The sequence below is a fragment of the Piliocolobus tephrosceles genome, chromosome 1 (genome assembly GCF_002776525.5).
Source record: "Piliocolobus tephrosceles isolate RC106 chromosome 1, ASM277652v3, whole genome shotgun sequence".
Classification (NCBI taxonomy): domain Eukaryota; kingdom Metazoa; phylum Chordata; class Mammalia; order Primates; family Cercopithecidae; genus Piliocolobus; species Piliocolobus tephrosceles.
This window is the reverse complement of record NC_045434.1, coordinates 120748075-120768129: the sequence shown is the minus strand read 5'-3', so window position 1 is coordinate 120768129 and position 20055 is coordinate 120748075. Positions and strand designations below refer to the sequence as shown.

General features: G+C 36.8%; 1 protein-coding gene across 3 annotated transcripts; it reads left to right on the top strand.

The window, feature by feature from the left end:
* Positions 1-563: 563 nt before the first annotated feature.
* On the top strand, positions 564-19857 carry VCAM1 (vascular cell adhesion molecule 1). 3 transcript variants are annotated; one of them, XM_023191317.1, is made up of 9 exons: positions 564-843; positions 1405-1494; positions 3953-4273; positions 5560-5826; positions 10068-10343; positions 12172-12492; positions 13388-13654; positions 15491-15757; positions 18934-19857. In XM_023191317.1, exons 1-9 carry the CDS (start codon positions 780-782, stop codon positions 19092-19094), a joined length of 2034 nt encoding a protein of 677 aa, XP_023047085.1. In that variant the 5' UTR covers positions 564-779; the 3' UTR covers positions 19095-19857. The 3 variants fall into 3 exon arrangements, with proteins under 3 accessions (XP_023047085.1, XP_023047086.1, XP_023047084.1); XM_023191316.3 differs by having other exon boundaries at positions 670-843; positions 1405-1680; XM_023191318.2 differs by lacking the exon at positions 10068-10343 and having other exon boundaries at positions 1405-1680.
* Positions 19858-20055: the final 198 nt, after the last annotated feature.

The window sequence follows — 20055 nt, the reverse complement described above, 5'->3', positions numbered from 1 at the left end:
AAACAAAAGAAAAAAATGATTTCCCTTGTTTTGGCAGCAATTTCAGTTATATTCCTTTACTTTCTACTCAAGAAAATAGTTTCAAAAAGTTGATATTTGTTGCCAAAAGAACTGTTTTTATGAACAAATATAAAACTAAGAAGTTATGGTGTCTCCTTTTTAAAAAATGACTCATCGAAAGAAAGAACTTTTTCCTTTCTCTTGTAAGAGAAAAAAAAAAAAAATCTCTTTTAGAATTGCAAACATATTTCCTTGATGGAGAAAATCAGTTCACATGACATAGTGGTTATGTATCCAGTTCAAAAAACAGAGTAGAATTTACTACTCTGTCTCCTTTTTTGCTCTCCCCACCCTCTTAAACCACATTGGATTCAGAAAGTTTCATTCTGTAATCAGCATTGTCCTTTATCTTTCCAGTAAAGATAGCCTTTTGGAGTTGAAGATGAGGAAAAGCCTGTATTTTATAGTTTTGGAAGTGTCTTCTTTTGCCAGGACAGAGAGAGGAGCTTCAGCAGTGAGAGCAACTGAAGGGGTTAATACTGGAACTTGGCTGGGTGTCCGTTAAACTTTTTTCCCTGGCTCTGCCCTGGGTTTCCCCTTGAAGGGATTTCCCTCCGCCTCTGCAACAAGACCCTTTATAAAGCACAGACTTTCTATTTCACTCCGCAGCATCGGGCCTCACTGGCTTCAGGAGCTGAATACCCTTTCCAGGCACATACATGTGGGACACAAATTAGGGTTTTGGAACCACTATTTTCTCATCACAACAGCAACTTAAAATGCCTGGGAAGATGGTCGTGAGCTTTGGAGCCTCAAATATACTTTGGATAGTGTTTGCAGCTTGTAAGTTATTTTCCTTTATCTGTTTCTAATGTTAGCATTCCATTTTAGCCTTGGTTTTGGCTTCAGTCAGTTTTGCGATAGTAGCGAAGTAGTGAAGTAAAGACACTGTGATTTTAAACAGTAGGAAAAGTTAATTTAACCTAACTTTTAATATGCAATTGAGTTTTGCTATATAATATTGTACTGTCATAGTTAGAGCTGAAAATTGATGTTTTTGGTATCTTTTTTTCCAAAGGCAAGTGAGTAATTCGGCTTCTGTCTCTAGTTGGTCTGTCTCGTTAGTTTCCTATACTTGACAATGAGGTCGAACTTAACAAATAACAAAACAGCTTTGATAAATGGGCATCAAGGTTGGAACTGAGAATTCTCTTTAGTGAAGATGATTCCATAAACTTTTTTGAAAGTGATTTCCGTGCTTTTTGGCTACCTTGCAGTTAGTTTGAAGCGGCTTAGGAAAGAGATTAGTCTGATCATATTTTAGACATTATACACAGAAGAAGGAGTAGAATACTAGACAAATTAGTGGTAAATTTGCTTCTGTCTTTTTTTTTGCTTTTGCAGCTCAAGCTTTTAAGATCGAGACCACCCCAGAATCTAAATCTCTCGCTCAGATTGGTGACTCCGTCTCATTGACTTGCAGCACCACAGGCTGTGAGTCCCCATCTTTCTCTTGGAGAACCCAGATAGATAGTCCGCTGAATGGGAAGGTGAGGAATGAGGGGACCACGTCTACGCTGACCATGAATCCTGTTAGTTTTGGGAACGAACACTCTTACCTGTGCACAGCAACTTGTGGATCTAGGAAATTGGAAAAAGGAATCCAGGTGGAGATCTACTGTGAGTGCTTTAGAAAATCTTCGTTTTTCTCTCAATTTTACTTTAAAATCTCTTTTTAAAAATGATATGTAAAAAAAGATTTAAAATGGATATTCGTGTACAGATTATTGGCTGAAGAACACACAACATCAGGAAAGCTAGGGACAGCTAAGGCCAGCATGAGAGAGAGCAGGAATCCAAATCTTGGCTTCTATTTCCACCTGTGCGGCAAACACAGTGACCATGTATAAGACTCAATATCTCTGGGCTCCGGTTTCCTTAGCTGTAAAATGATCATTTCTAAGGTTCTTTTTGTTTTATTAAAAAATCTTTCCACTTGATTACATCCTTACATGTTTACTTGCTTACATCTCTGATTGATTTATGAATTCCATCCTTCAGGGATTTTCTATTCATTTATTCTTATGCAATTTGATACTTAAAATTAGTTTAAACATTAAGTAGATCTATAATTAGTAATAGGTATTAGTATAAAAGTGTTCTCCTTAGACATAATTGTTAATATCTGTAAAAGTTTCACTCATTTGACTTTGGTGTTGACACATTTAGGATTTTTTTTTTTTTTTTTTTGGTGCCATGAAGCCTTGGTACTCAATCGCTCAACTTCAAAGATATTTATATAATGAATTAGATTTGCCTCATGAACGTGAGTGGATGTCCCTAGTTTACCAGCCTGCCAAAATGCATCCCACTCCATTCTCCATTCAGCAAACAAAGTTAGCAAGAGGAATAAAAAACTAACCAGACATAAATCATTTGCCTTTTGTTACCCATGACCTCTCTTTCTAAAAAACTGAACCCATTTATGGTCGTGTCTTCATGAAGACCTCATTTGATTATAATTACTTTGGTTCCGTTCTGTTGTACCAGAGCCCAACTTTTCCCAGTAACCTTAATTGATTCTGCAACAAGCCCCATGTGTTGCTCAAGCTTCCCAAGAAACTGTGCTTGGCCGGCTGCTTTCAATTATGCTGGTTGTACATGCATAGTTTATGTCTGTGCAGCCTCCTGAGCTCCTTAAAAGCTTCCTTTATGTAAATACAGGGAAAAGTAGCAAGTTCTTATGTTACCTGACATCAAACTGTGTGGATTAGAGGAACGTTTCTTACAGAATATGAGGGACAGAAATTATTGCTGGAAAAATGAAAAATACCATGTTTCTTCACACAGCAAAGAATTTCCAGCTCCTTTGTCTTTTGCCCACTAGTACCAAATAGTTGAAGATTTAAAAAAGAGAAATGAAGACGCTTCTGGCTTTAATTATCTTGCCTGAGGTTTTTCTCCAAGGATGTCTGTTTTTCATTATGTATAACAGTTCTGTCTCCTTTCCACATTTGATTGTAATAATGGTTAGAGTTGAGACCTTTGTATTCTTTTTGTTATACAGAGTTTTGAATCCACCAATATGTTACTTCATGACAATGTGTAATGAAAAAGGTAACTCTTGCAAAGGAGGCAATGGCTACGAGAAGTAGTACATTTCCTTGTACTAGAAGCTTCAATGGAACACTTGGTGGGATACTGAGTTAGGCATTTCAGGAGGCAAATATGCGTTCCAGAACATAAAGATTGCACAAATGTATCTTTCTGGTGGATGAATTCCTATCAGAGGCACTGTTTTCAGACGCTAATTACTTAAAGTTGATCTTTTCATTTCTTAGAATATTTTGACAATAACTATTCTTTGCAACGATATTCCAAGCCTTACAGTCATTATCTGTAAAATGGAAATAAATCTGCCCTGACTATAATAAGAAAAGGTGATGTAACATAAGGTAAATCTGTAGTAGCAAAACCGAGTAATAGAAATCCTGAATTTAAATCCCAGCTTTACCATTTACTAGGTGTTTGACCTTAGACAAGTTATGTAGATGTACTAAGTCCGAGTCTTCTTTTCTGTGAAATGTGATCTCTATCTCCTAGAGTTGTTGTGAGGAAAAAATAAAATAATTAATGTTAAATCTATAGCGCAGTGACAGCCACATGTAAGGTTCAATATAAACATTATTTTTTCTTCCTTCTTTTACTGTAATAACATGCAACCCTTAATATATACAGGATCAGAATAGAATAATGTTCTAAAACATGTTTGCTTCCATTTCTTGTGCCTTGAACTCACCCCAAATCATGAAGGGCTATTTAAACATTTTTTTTCTGTATTAAGACTGTATTAACAAAAACACTAGACTTGATTTGCATTGTGTTAAAGCAGTAAGAGACCTTATATCCCATGAGCAAAAAGCCCATCCATGTATTTCTTTGGCCTTTTCAGCTTTTCCTAGGGATCCAGAGATTCGTCTGAGTGGTCCTCTGGAGGCTGGGAAGCCGATCACAGTCAAGTGTTTGGTTGCTGATGTATACCCATTTGACAGGCTGGAGATAGACTTAATGAAAGGAGATCGTCTCATGAAGAGTCAGGAATTTCTGGAGGACGCAGACAGGAAGTCCCTGGAAACCAAGAGTTTGGAAGTAACCTTTACTCCTGTCATTGAAGATATTGGGAAAGTTCTGGTTTGCCGAGCTAAATTACACATTGATGAAATGGATTCTGTGCCCACAGAAAGGGAAGCTGTAAAAGAATTGCAAGTCTACAGTAAGTACTTGTGTGATGTTTTCCAGTCTTTGTGGGAATCCCACCTCGGTTGTGTATAGCAATAAACTTAGCAGCAAAGTAAAAAAAAACCAAAAAACTTGTATATAGTTTGTATTCCATTTGTATTCATTGAGAACATAATGTTTGCCAATAGTACAATTCAATGAAAAGAACACTGGATTTGGATTGAGAAGACTTGAGCTTAATTTCTGGCTCTATTAACTGTGTAAGTTTGGGTTACTTAATTTCTCTATTTCCCAGGGTATAAAAGGGGAATAGTCATACCACCAGATTGAGTAGTGGGAAATAAGTTCAAATAATAAAACATTTTAATATTGTTTTGTAAACTCTTATAGTATGCCTTGAAATATTACTTGCACAGGTACAGAAACTTGACAAGGTGAGCAGCTATTCTCTCTGTGTGTGTATGTGTGTGTGTATGCATATGCACATACATACATATGTGCATTGGACAGGGGAAAAATGATGGGGTTTGATTGCCTCCAATCCACCTGATACTGCCAGGGGGTTTACGGGAGTCTTGTAGTCCCAGCGTTGTGTAGGAGTGGGCTCACTGTGCTTTGTTCTAGACTAAAATGCTATGTTCTGCACTGGGCACCACATTTAAAAGGAGTATTGCCAGCTATGGCATGTTTAGCTGAAAGAGAATGAGCTGGAAAGGCTTTTAACAATATTTTGAGAAGAATAGTCAAGATAGAGGATATTTTTCCTAAGAGAATACAAAACCTGGAAAAGAGAGCTCTAATTAAGCATTTGAAAGACAGTTATATGAAAGAGTGATTTACCTTTTTCTGTAACAGCATAGGGCTGAATTATGGCCAATATGTTTAAATTAGTATAGAGAGAAGATTTCAGCTCGATAGGGAGAAATGCGCTAATACATAGAACTGTCCAAAAATCAAATTGACTCTTTTGGAAAGCAATGGGTTGATTCTCTCAGTAAATGCTGAAGTTGACTTGAATGGGCACTTGGCAAGAATGCTTAAATGTGACTCCTACCCTTTAGTGGGAGGTTAAGCCACATGGTTCTTCTTAATTTCTGACTATCTACAACCATCTGAAAAACATGAAACATCAACTAAACTTGATCAGTTTGGTCAGAAACTGGATAGATTATTTTGAATGATTCAGCAGTTCTTTATACAAATTTGGCAGAGTAATTTCATCAAATTGGTGGAAGCACATAAATACTAAGAGAAATACATTCCCTCTGTTGCACTGGGATGATGCTTAGCAATTGCTAATATTATTTTTTGCCTTTTCAGTATCACCCAAGAATACAGTTATTTCTGTGAATCCATCCACAAGGCTACAAGAAGGTGGCTCTGTGACCATGACCTGTTCCAGTGAGGGTCTACCACCTCCAGAGATTTTCTGGAGTAAGAAATTAGATAATGGGAATCTACAGCACCTTTCTGGGAATGCAACTCTCACCTTAATTGCTATGAGGATGGAAGATTCTGGAATTTATGTGTGTGAAGGAGTTAATTTGATTGGGAAAAACAGAAAAGAGGTAGAATTAATTGTTCAAGGTGAGTAGAATGTGAAAAAGGAATGACAAAGGTGCTGTCACTGGGATTTGAGCATTAGTCACACAGCTTCAATGCTGAAACTGCTTCCCTTAGTTTCACTGATGACCTATCTGGTTGCCATAGCCTTTAGCACAAATATATGTTTATCTTACTAGTACTTCTTAGAAGTCTTCCCTCCCAGAGTTTCCATGGCTCTGCTTTTCTGATTCTTTTTCATCTCAAATCACTTTTTCTCTGCTTCATTCCCTCACTTTTTATCTTCCTCCTGCCCCTGGGATACTGGTATTTTCAAGTTTACATCCCTGAGTCCTCTTCTCTTCTCATGCTAGACTCCCAAGAATTGGACTACAATATGTTGATTACTCCCAAATTCATGTTCCAATTCCATGCTGTTAATTCCTGTCAGTTCTACCTCAAAATGCTCCCCAGAATATGACCTCTTCTTAACCCCACTTGCCATTGCCTTAGTTTATCATCTCTCACTTGGGCTCTTGCAAGATATTCTTACATAACAGCATTCACTAAACACCAGATATGTTTCTGGTACTTTACATATGCCATCTTCAAGAAATAACTAAAAAGTAAGTATTTTGTATTCATTTTACAGATGAGAGAGTGGAATCTCCCAGAGATTAATAATGACACCACCTATTGATTGTACACCTAATGTTTCCCAGGAATTCTACATTCTGCTTTATATATTTTATTGCATTAATCTTTACCGCAACACTATTAAAAACCGAGGCTCAGGATAGTTCATACTTTTTCTAGGGATAAATAGCTCTTTAGTTGCATTTACTATGATTTTAATACAGGTTAATTTTAATGAAAACCCCTTTGACTTTTTAATTTTGTAGCTAATTATCTTTATATTTCTTTTTAGAAATATTTTTAATTGATAAATCATGATTGTTTATATTTATAGATTACAATGTGATGTTTGATATGGGTATACAATGTAGAATGATTAAGTCAAGTCAACATATTCATTGCCTCACTTATTCTTTTGTGGTGATACATTTGAAATTCACTTTCTTAGGTATTTTTAAATACACAATATATTATCGTTAACTATAGTCATCATGATGTACAATAGATCTCAACAACTTACTCTCCCGTCTAACTGAACCTTTGTACACATTGACCAACATCTCCTCGTTCCCTTCCTCTCCTCGCCCCAGCCTCTGGTAACCACCATTCTACTCTCTACTTCTATGACTTTAGAAGTAGATCCCACATGTAAGTGAGATCATGAGGTACTGGTCTCTCTGTGCCTGGCTTGTTTCACTTAGCATAATGTCCTCTGGGTCCATCCCTTTTGTTGCAAATGACAGAATTTCCTCTTTTGTTTTTTAAGGCTGAATAATATTTCACATATTTTGTGGCTAATTATCTTTAAATAGTCTACCTTCTAACATTCTGTCCCTAGAATAATCAATCTTATGCACTACTCCCAGGGTTTATTACCTTAAACAAAAAGGTGCTCATTTTCTATAACTTCAATCCATTTCTTAAAACTGTCACACAAAACTCTTTATGATCTGGCCAGAAACTACCTTTGCAGCTTTGTTGATGACTTGGTGCCTCTGCTTATGCTGTTCCTTTTGCCTAAAATGGCCTTTCTCCTTCCTTCATCTGGCAAAGTCTTAGCCATTCTCCAATACGAAGCTCATGTCAGCCTCCCAGTTCCAGATTGTGTCAGACCAAACTACATATTCTTTCCTTCGTGTACACTCAACACTCCTTATAGTCATGTATGCAGTTCTGTTCAGTTCAACACATATTAAGAGCTCTTGTCCAAGAATCCAAGAATTCTACTTGGTACTAGGGGTACAGACATGAAAAAGATATGACAACTGCTCTAGGGGAGCATACAAACTAGGAAGGAAGGACAGGCATATAAATAGTTAACTCAAATATTCCTTAGTAAGAGCCAAAACAGTATATCTTTTTAAATGTGCCTTTCCACTAAACTGTGAATTCCTGCTCTGGGCACGATGGTTCAAGCCTATAATCCCAGCACTTTGGGAAGCTTAGGTGGAAGGATTGCTTAAGGCCAGGAGTACAAGACCAGCCTGGGCAACATACAACATAGTGAGACCTCCGTTTCTATTTAATTTTCTAAAAAATCTGTAAACTCCTTAAAGTCAGGAATTTGTGTGTGTGTGTGTGTGTGTGTGAATGCTTAGATTCTTAGCACAGTACCTAACACATAATAAATGTTCAGTAAATGTTTGCTGAATTAGTGAATAGATTATAAACATGGGTAGCATAGTCTTGTTTGTTTGTTTTAGGAAACGAGGTCTTGCTATGTTGCCCAGGCTGAACTCAAACTCCTGGGCTCAACTGATCCTCCCACCCTAGCTGCCTGAGTAGCTGGGACTATAGGCATGTGCCACCCAGCTATAGTGACACCTAGCTCAACACAAATTTTTTAAATGTGAAAACATGGTATTTAAACTTGGATGATTAAAATAAAAATAAAACTCACCATAAGTAGATTATCTCAGCTGGATGTTAGGTTAGCATTCTCAAGTGACCAGGAAAGATGTTATGCCAATAAAAGTATGTAAAGCTAATCATTCACCCTGGAATAATGCCACTCCATAATAAACTGTATCCTATTCCAGTGTACAAAGGATATGTATTTTGGAGTTGGGGAGAGTTGTTTTGCACTTTACATCACATGGGATACTACTGGCCTAAAGTACTGAAAGTACTTTCAAAGAAACTTTCAGCTACCTAAAAGAGTTACTCCTCCAGTGGTTCCAAGTTCACATGGCAATACATGTGGTCGCTGTAAAGAATGACTTAGAAATGTTCACAGACAGGCAGTGGATCTGTTTTTAAAGTTCCTCATCTGACGTTAGCCTATAAGAAATTCGGAAGCTCTGGTTGTTTTTGTGAATGAGCTCTCTTTCAAAGTCTAATAGCGTATCAGTTTATTGAGGTAATTTGAGGAGAATCTTCTTCAGAAAATACTAAGATGTCACAATTAGAGAAAATTATTAAGAAAAATAACTTATGACACAGATGAGAACCATGCAAAATGTAACATGTTTGGATTATTTGTACATTGAGATTTCTTTCTTTAAGCTCAAGCCTGTAATTTACAAGTAAGATTTCAGTGATTTTTATGGGGGTCTCATCTGTTGCTTTCAGAGTTGCCCAGACACTCTCAGTTTCTTCAGGGAAACAGAGTCAAGATGTGGTGTTCCCTTTCTCCCTAAATAGCAGTCATCCAAAAGAAGCCCATGTACCCAGCAGGGACAGTGCTGATGACCAAAGGACATTCCTGGATATTTGAATCTTAGGAGTTTGCCCTCACATCTCAGTTTTCAGACCCTGAATTAATTGTAAAGTATTTTTATATTGCATCAGGCAAATTTTGGAGGTGACTTATGTATCACTTTAATGCTTAGATTATGACTTTGATTTCAGGGTGATCCTATGTGACTTTCAATGGTATAACTGTATTATTGGAATAGAAGCTCTAAATGCTTGTCCACTGTGGGTATTATATCTAATTAAGAGACTTTTTTTGTAGCTTTTTCCAGTACCCTTTTTTAGATCATTTTATCTCCATATGAGGATGACTTGATTTAGTTGTAGCAACTGAAAAACTGGGATCTTGAATCAGACTCACCTGGCATCAAGTCCTAATTTTGTTACTTGCAAACTGGGCACAGTTATTTAGCATTTCTGAGCCTAAATTTCCTCAAGAAGAAAAAAGAGGGGTAAAAAGAGGAAGAGAAAGAGTAGAAGCAGAAAGAGAAGGCAAAGAAGAAAGAATAGTACTAGTGTACGGAATTGTTGATTTTATGTGTGTGTATATATATATATATATATATATATATATATATATATATATATAGTAATTTAGATAGTGCTTGACACACAAGAACCACTTAAATTCTTTGAGTGATTGTCCACTCTGACAGTGATTTGATAAACTGCATTTGAGCAGAGACTCTATTATTGTTATGAAGAGATACCAACCTCTCTTGACAAATTTTTATCTATTCAATTTGTTAAATGAATGAATCAACAAGCTATAATTGTTTCATTCTAAAAGATGTGGTCTCATTTCTGATAGTCCCAAGGTGGAAAAGAGTAATTTCTTCTTGGCATAGATATTAACTGAAAGGAAATCCAGGAAAAAAAAGATCATATGTCAGAATGTGATGAAAGAAGAAAATAATCTTATGTTCTTTTCATCTTGCTTTCCACTTCTGTCCCAGAGAAACCATTTACTGTTGAGATCTCCCCTGGACCCCGGATTGCTGCTCAGATCGGAGACTCAGTTGTGTTGACATGTAGTGTTATGGGCTGTGAGTCCCCATCTTTCTCCTGGAGAACCCAGATAGACAGTCCTCTGAGCGGGAAGGTGAGGAGTGAGGGGACCAATTCCACGCTGACCCTGAGCCCTGTGAGTTTTGAGAACGAACACTCTTATCTGTGCACAGTGACTTGTGGACGTAAGAAACTGGAAAAGGGAATCCAGGTGGAGCTCTACTGTAAGTGGTTTTCAGAATTGTTTATTTTATTTTATGTTTTTCCAGTTCTATTGGAAGAAAAATAATGCACGTCTGTGATATGCAATGAGATCCTTATGTCTAGAAAAGGAATTTAGCATTATGAATTTTGTTCCTAAATCTGAATCAGAATGGTTTGATACAACATTATTAGCCTAAATCTCAAGTATGTATTACATATGTACACAGCACCCACAATCCTTGGTTTATGCCTTGTCAATACTCTCTCATCATGCACTTGAACACACTACATGCTGGAGGTGAGTGCATTGGGGTCAGTGCCCATTCAGATGACTGGGTGGAGGTGACTACTCCAGCTACTCCAGTTGGGAATGAGTAGTTTTAAACTATTTTAAGGCACTGCTTTAAAGCACATTTGAAGAGCTGTCTGCAGGATGGGAAAAAAAATAAGGGAATAGGAAGCAGAAGGAAGCCAAAATTAAAGATAAGGAATTAGGTTGGAGATGGGGATGGTCAGTGGTAGTGGCTAAGGTGAAAAGCAGAATCAGGAAGCAGCATTAGATCTTAATGTTGATTTATGCCACCTACATATACTACACTTTCTCTTACTCTTCTTGTTGTCTTAATAAACACTCTTCGCAACCTCAAATCTCTGTGAACTTGACATTGCTGGAGTTCCTCAGTCCATATTGAATGAAGGACAAAATATGCAAAGTGACCATAAAGTTATTTTTTTGAGAGGGTCACTCTGCCTTGAGTTCTCACTTCAGTAGAACTCAAGAGAACATATGGTAGAGATTTTCTACCAGAAACCCTGCCCAAACTTGTGATACCCTTCAAGATTTTGTTCAGAATGGGTTACAGTATGCCTGTAAATGGATTTGAGCCTCTCAAAAGGAGGATACATTTTATTTGCATTATTATATTACCCAGAGTCCATGATCTGCTGAGATAGGCACATTCCCAACAGAAATGAGAACCAGCAGTGGGGTCTTATTGCAACATAGAAATATTTGAGCATGTATCACTTTAACAACATTTTTGTTAAGGAAAAATATGTTTAAGCATTATTCTTGCCCTTGATAGCTATTTTAGACTCTTTTTTTTTTGATTTGTGCTGTATTATAAAGACTAGAGTTAAGCAGTTCTTTTCTTGATTACAAGTATTATCTGAGAAATATTTAAAACTTGCTGCCTAAATTTGGTCATTAAAATTTAAACTAAGTTGAGAACTTCCTTGTTTGTCTTATTTGATACTGAGAGACTGCACAGCTGTGTAAAACCAAAGCTGGGCTCTGAGGTCAGAGAGATACAGATTCTCAGCCCATCTCATTGACTTCAACTAGATATAATGCATGAGGCAAGTCTCTTAGCCTCTATATGTTTCAGTATTCCTGGCCATAAAATAACTAATACCCATTTTACATAGCTGTTTTGAAGACTGAGATAATGAATATTAGAGAACTAGTTTATACTAAGTATTCAACATAACATGGCAAATTTTAAAACATGTAAAATATATACTTACTAAATAAGATAGTGGAAGCTGATGTGTACTTAGAAAAGATCAAGCTATGGCACACAGCAAGATTGCATATTAAGAAGAAAAAAAATAAGTGAAAATTTATTACTCAAGGACTGGATATGCTAAGTAGTTTTGTTCTAACATTATTCATATATAATATCATAAATATGTCATTTATAAATACTGTCGTTACTTATATATTGACAGTCATTCTATCCCAGGTCAATTAAAGCTGTCATTTTTAGGCCTTTACATTTAATAAAGCTTAGCTCAATTTTTCCTTGAATATCGCGTATGAAAATCATTTTTGCTTGCATTTTGCAGCATTCCCTAGAGATCCAGAAATCGAGATGGGAGGTGTCCTTGTGAGTGAGAGCCCCATCACTGTAAGGTGCAAGGTTTCTAGCGTGTACCCCCTTGACCGGTTGGAGATTGAATTACTTAAGGGGGAGACTGTTCTGGAGAATAAAGAGTTTTTGGAGGATACAGATATGAAATCTCTAGAGAACAAAAGTTTGGAAGCGACCTTCATCCCTACCACTGAAGATACCGGAAAAGCTCTTGTTTGTCAGGCTAAGTTACATATTGATGAAATGGAATTCGAACCCAAACAACGGCAGAGTACACAGATGCTTTATGTCAATGGTAAGTACATACATGAGGTATCTACAGTTTAATACCTGTCTCTTTATCGTGTTTGCCAGGCAGTAGTTAACATAAGGTTAATAGTTAAAACCTCTGTGGAGAAAAAACATAACTGAAAAGAAATTTCAAAATAATAATGATTTTAACAAATCACCCTCCCTAAACATAAAATAGTAACTATTTACTGGCTTATGATACTTTGAGTTGGCAATTTAGGAAGGGGCCAGCTAGGTAGTTATTCTGCTCGATATGGTATTAACTGAGCTCGCTCATGCATTTTCTGTAAGGTTAGCAGGACTGGCTGGTCTCAGATGACTTCATCCACATGTCTGGAGCCATATCTGGGATGACTTGGCCTCTTTTTCTTTATGTGTTGTCACCCTGAGGAACAGTAGCCTAGATTTACTCACCAGAGCTCAGTTTTCAAGAAGGTGTAAATGAAAGCAGCCTCTTCAAGACCTGGCTTTGGAAGTCCTACAGTGCTACTTCTTCCACATTCTATTGGTCAAAGTGAGTCATGAGGCCAGCCTAGAGTTTCAAGGGGTGGAAAAATAGACCACATCTTTTCACAGAAGGAGATTCAAATAATTCATAGTCTTGTTGACTCTACCATAAATGGCAGTACACACTATCGTTGACCCTCGTCATTCTTTGGTTACAAGGGAGGGTATACTGAACTTACTTCCATTAGAAAACACCGTGACGTGTCCATGTTCTGCTCTATCATTTGGTATCGGCTAAAGTAAATAAGAACCTAAACCTCTTGTGTTAAATTATCAAGGTTTATAAACTGTTTGAGTCTGCTGAACCCATAGCCCAGTTTTGCAACATTATTAAAACTCTTTGGAACTCAGGGCATAGGGGGTCCAGCTAACAAGCCTCTCTGCCTTTTCAGTTGCCCCCAGAGATACAGCCATCTTGGTCAGCCCTTCCTCTGTCCTGGAGGAAGGCAGTTCTGTGAATATGACATGCTTGAGCCATGGCCTTCCTGCTCCGAAAATCCTATGGAGCAGGCAGCTACCTAATGGGGAGCTACAGCCTATTTCTGAGAATGCAACTCTCATCTTAATTTCTACAAAAATGGAAGATTCTGGAGTTTATGTATGTGAAGGAATTAACCAGGCTGGAAGAAGCAGAAAAGAAGTAGAATTAATTATCCAAGGTGAGCAGAGTGTGAGTAATGAGTTATCCTTGCTAGTAATTTTTTTGGTTATGTTACTGATTATGAGTAAAGTCTTCTTTGAAAACAAAATTTTTACTACAAAAGTGTGTTGAGGGTTTTGAAGAGCTTATGATGTTTCCAATGTATGGAGAAATCTCCTGAAATTGTCCTTTCTCATGAATCATTACAAGTTTCTTATCCTGAGAGTCTTTTAAACTCAAGTGAAATGCAAGCCTTCAGGACCTGTGTCAGAAGTTCCGGTTACACTTATGAGGCAATGGTTATGGCGTTGAGATAAGAATAGGAAGAGGAATATCTTCATTTGGAATTATGTAGGATTAAAGTCACCACATCTGGCTGAATTGAACTCTGAGTGGCAATCTCACAAGATGGCCAGTAGTATTTGCTTAGAAGCCTAAGCTGGCACTTAAGTCTTTTGCAAATTCTGAGATTATTAGTAGCCGTGACTCTGTCCTCTGGTTCATCAGCCTGACAGCATGGAACCACTAAAGTAGATTAAGTCAACAGACCTAGGCCCCTTCTCTTTAGGATGGAGACCCAAGGTTGAGAAAAAGACAATTCCTAGTTTGCAGGTTGAAGCCATACGGAGTTATGAGCAAAATCAAGTGATCAATGTGGATTTCCTCCATCCCTTCCCCTTTAGGTATAAGGGTTCTTGTCTTTGCCAGGGCTATCATTTCCTCTCTTACACCTTGGCATTATTCCCACTAAGATATTAGTGACTTTCTTGTTACCTCAACTCAATAAGATTTGTATTTTAGAAGAAGAATCTTGGAAAGGCAATGCACATCCTTAAAAAACATACAACCAGCCAAACAAACGAACAAACAAAAAAAACCTTTTGGGTGGTTGTCATGACCTTGGAAATAGGGAAAGAATTTCAAATCAACTTACAGAATAGAAGACCTTAATAGGGATTAAAAATTGGTGATATGGTACCTGCATCCACCAGTTGTTGCATTAATAGAGATGTTATATGTCAAATACTTAGCTCAGTGCCTAGAACTTAATAAATGGCAGTAGTGTTGTTAAGGAGAGTGAAAAAGCCACATCTGTACAGCTTAACTTCTTGATTGAAGGCTCCAACTCAAAACTCAGAAACCTGTAAAGGCCTTTGTACTTCAAGGAGATTTTTGCAAAACAGTATTACAAAAAAGTAATTTTCTGTTTCACATCTGAATTCTATAGCTCTTTATTAAACACTGTATTTGTCGATTTTCACACTGCTATAAAGATACTACTTGAGATTGGTAATTTATAAGAGAGGTTTAATACAGTTCCACATGGCTGGGAACACCTCACAAAATGTGCAATCATGGCAGAGGAGAAAGGGAAGCAAGGCACATCTTAGCATGGTGGCAAACCAGAGAGAGTGAGGACCTGCCACACTTTAAGACCAAAAGTTCTCGTAAAAACTCACTCACTATCATGAGAACAGCAAGGGGGAAACAGCCCCCATGATCCAATCACCTCTCACCAGGTTCCTCCCTCAAAACCTGGGGATTACAATTCAAGTTGAGACCCGGATGGGGACACAGAGCCAAACCATATCAAACACCTATTCTTTGTGCTAGGCTGGGTAAATAATTATATTAAGGGACATGAAAGAAGCATAAACCATGTACTCTCTTAGTTAAAACATGATCATTTCCAACAATCTAGCAATGCTCGACTTCTTTACTTGCTCTTCTTAACATTTAATGCAAACACTTAGCACAAATAGCTCCATGGAAGCTGTTGTTGATGTCACTGAATTAATATGGAATTGGTTTATATTTCACTGAATCAGAGATGCCTTTTAAATTCTCTTTACAGTTACTCCAAAAGACATAAAACTTACAGCTTTTCCTTCTGAGAGTGTCAAAGAAGGAGACACTGTCATCATCTCTTGTACATGTGGAAATGTTCCAGAAACATGGATAATCCTGAAGAAAAAAGCACAGACAGGAGACACAGTACTAAAATCGATAGATGGTGCCTATACCATCCAAAAGGCCCAGTTGAAGGATGCGGGGGTATATGAATGTGAATCTAAAAACAAAGTTGGCTCACAATTAAGAAGTTTAACACTTGATGTTCAAGGCGAGTTTGTTTTGAGTTTTTGTTTTTGTTTTGTTGGTAGTAGTTCAGAGGTTCCATGGATTACTAAGATTTCCAATATTTGATGAATGAGTTGGCAAAATGGAGCTGTGGTTTATTTCTTAATGGTTCTTGGAATAATCAAGCACAGCTGCTTTATCCTATAAAGTTTAGCCAGGAAGTTGACATTAATCATTCGTGAGTGAGGGATTCCTGCTTGCTTTTTTCAGTTTACGATGTATCATTTGTCTCTGAGGTTTTGCAGTTGCTAAATGTTTAACCGTATTTCAAATCTTTTCCCTGGAGATTGTAAGGAAACGAAAGAAGTAGGATTGGCACATTGAAAAAGAAGGGTCCTATCCAGACCCTTTTCCTTTCTACCAGAAGGAAACACTATTTTCTGAACATAGAGTAACTGCAATTTTCTGGATTGACTCTTTTCAGGATAATAATTGGGAATAGTAAACTTGATCCTGAACAACATAAAAAAATCTCTAGACTATCGAAAAGTCTCATTAAAATTCAAACCACTTGCTGTCCCTCCCTATTCTGGTGGACAGAGAAAGAGAGGAGCAATATCCTCACTGGAGAAACTTCAGAGGCCCCTTAATCTCCTAAGCCCTCTTGTGAATGCACAGTAGGTAGGATCTGCTGATTTTATTGGTGAAGTAGAATACATCAGCCTTGGCTGATCAGTCTCACACCCCTTGCACACCAATTAGCTGCTATTGTGTAATGGAAGCCATACTTGGCGGTGGAGTGCAAACAGGACTGCAAACAAATGCCAAGTCTTAAGAGGCCTGGCACTTGGCTCTTGGAGTGAGCAATCACTTGTCAATGCAGAGAAAATTTGAACCTACGTCAGAAACAGGTAAAGTTTTTGTTCATCTGCCCAAATTTCTCAAAATGGCAAGCCTTACCATATATATGTTTTCCACCTTCACAGTACCTCCTCAAAACATGCCAGTAGCTATATAGCTCTACATCCATCTAGAAATGTTAAATAAGGGGAAAACAGCATGACTATATGTAAAACTTCAGTCATCCACCTGCAGTGATTATCCTGAAAAGAGTTGATCTAGCTAATGAAGTTACTATGTGTTCAAAGAAGGGAACATTTACTTGGTATCACATCACTCCAAATGATACAGGGGTATATGTAATCAATGCTTCCAATGAGGTTGGGGATGATTCTGGACAGATTGCAATCTCAGTTATGAGCAGGTTGAAATGTATTCATCTCTATTTTCTTTAATCCTTAAAGCTTCTGGGCCACCTTTAATTAAGCCTATCCCCAGGAAATTGGTCCCCTAACACTTCTGTAATTCTTTTGTTAATTAATTGTTATCTTTTAAAGACACATCAAACCTGCTTCACTACTTTTTAACTCTCTCACACACATTGCTTTATTTTCTAATTGCTTTATCAAATTAGCCACTTATATAGTTGCTCCTTTTTACTCATTATTCAAATGAACAATCAAAGAATATTAAGCACTCAGCTAGAAACTCATGCCCCCAAACTGAATATAGTTTAAAATAGGTAAATTTTAATGAAAACAAAACAAAAAAAATGGACATTTTTCTGGGTATTTTGAACTAGATTTCTTTTGTATTTGGCTGGATTTTTTCTTTGTTTCATTTTGTCTTGGCTTGAATATATTCCATTAATAGAAATCGTCAGGAGTTTTTAAACATATTCAGTGTTTATACAACAAATAGAAAATTGTATTTGAAGGTTGCCCTGGCAACTACCTTGGCAGCAAATTTGTGTTTTTCTGCCGATGCCTGTGGGGAAGACTGAAAGGCAAAAGATAATATATATTACATTGAAAAGAAAGCAATAGAAATGGAAATACTATTTCTCAGCATGTCATCAATATTGATGCCTAATCATAATCATGTTGATGGACATCCCATTCAAATATTACCCTTATATTTGACTAGCTCAGCTCTTGCAAGGGAAAGTCAAAAAGTGAGGCCATTATCATTGTGCTTAGGGTGAACCATTTTTCTTCAATAATTTGAAAAAATGACTTCACATCATCTGATGCTAGTGATTCTTTTTACTTGGTTTACCTCCAGTGACTGTCTTCTTCAGATGTTCTTATAAAGTTAAGATGTTAAACGGTATAGCAGCTGGCAGATGATTTTTTAGCAGATTAGAAAGAATACTAATTTTAAAGTTTTTGTATGCTGTACCTACTGTGCTCTATTTACAACTAAATGGCAAAAGCAAAATGTAGAGAGAAAAAATGTTATTAATGTTTAAAAAATACTTTTTTGGTGCCAACTAGGCCAAGCGGTGAGTCAGGTGATGGACCAAAAAGAAAATAGATATACATGTCTTGATGTAATTTATAGCCTAGGGGAGGAAACTAAACTTAATAAGTTATATGGATAAATAATAATTATATGGATAAATGTTTCATTAAAAGCTGTGATAAGGTTTTGAAGGAAAAATGAGTGGGTTTTGAGAATATGTTGAGGTTCTGAATTTAGAATGAGGGAGATAAAGATCAGAGAATGCCTCTAAGAGACATTTAAGCTGTAACATAATGCTGTCCAAAGAACTCCAGTTTATCAAAAGACGATACAAATGCTGAAGAGGAAAAATATATTAATATGCCCTATTTCTGACATAAAAACATAGAAACTTTTATATATCTCTGAAAAAGCCATTGGCAAGATTTTTTTTTTTCTCTTACCATCTTATTTGTGGCATTTAGCTATAATGGTGACACTCTGATTGTTATAAGGATTTTCTTAGAGAACTGGTTAGTCATTTCAATTCATGGTCATCAGAGTCCCAGTTCTTTAGTAGATATTTTTATTTCCCAAAGCAAGTGCCTGTCTCCAATTCCTGTTCTTGTTAAAAGAGCCCTAAAAACTTGTACCCTCCCTTCCATTTTACAACTGAACCTGAATCTATTTGAATCCAAGTTTGTAGAAGCCAACAACTATCATCTTTAGATCCATCATGACCATAGCAACCACCAACTGATTATTTGGATAATTCAGAGAAATATGCATCTTGGGTCCTGATGGTCCTTATCGCTGCTTTGATTCCCTTCTCTTTGGAGAACTAGTTGTACTGTTATAATAAAACGTGTAACTGTTGTTGTTAAATGCTATCTTTTTATACTAGACATTAATTGCATCCATTTTGTTATTTTCCAGGAAGAGAAAACAACAAAGACTATTTTTCTCCTGAGCTTCTCATGCTCTATTGTGCTTCCTCCTTAATAATACCCGCCATTGGAATGATAATTTACTTTGCAAGAAAAGCCAACATGAAGGGATCATATAGTCTTGTAGAAGCACAGAAATCAAAAGTGTAGCTAATGCTTGATATGTTCAACTGGAGACACTACTTTTCTATGCAAATCCTTGATACTGCTCATCATTCCATGAGAAAAACAATGAGCTGAGAGGCAGACTTCCCTGAATGTATTGAACTTGGAAAGAAATGCCCACCTATGCCCCTTGCTCTGAGCAAGAAGTCAAAGGAAAACTTGCTGCCTGAAAAACAGTAACTGCCATCAAGATGAGAGAACTGGAGGAGTTCCTTGATCTGTATATACAATAACATAATTTGTACATATGTAAAATAAAATTGTGCCATAGCAAGATTGCTTAAAATAGCAACACTCTACATTTAGATCGTTAAAATAACTAGTGTTGCTTGGACTATTATAATTTAATGCATGTTAGGAAAATTTCACATTATTATTGACTGACAGCTGACCTTTGTCATCTTTCTTCTATTTTATTGCCTTTAACAAAATTTTACTCCTATAAAGTTTATTGACAGTAATTTCAGGTTTCGTAAAGATGCTGGGTTTTATATTTTTATAGACAAATAATAAGCAAAGAGAGCACTGGGTTGACTTTCAGGTACTAAATACCTCAACCTATGGTATAATGGTTGACTGGGTTTCTCTGTATGGTACTGGCATGGTACGGAGATGTTTCACGAAGTTGGTTCATCAGACTCCTGTGCAACTTTCCCAATGTGGTCTAAAAATGCAACTTTGTTTTTATTTTCTTTTGTAAATGTTTAGGTTTTCTTGAATAGTAAAGTGATAATTTCTGGAATTAGAATGGTTGTATGTTTATTTATTATAAACTGCCTCCTTTAGCCACATTGCAGCTCTTTCTGAAGTGCCAAGTTACAGGAGTAAAATATTCAAACCATGGAAATAATACAGATACTCAAAATGTGACCCGCAGACTACTTTTATTAAAATTACTGTAGGAACTTGATAAAAATTTAGATTTCTTGGTGCCAGACTAAGATAT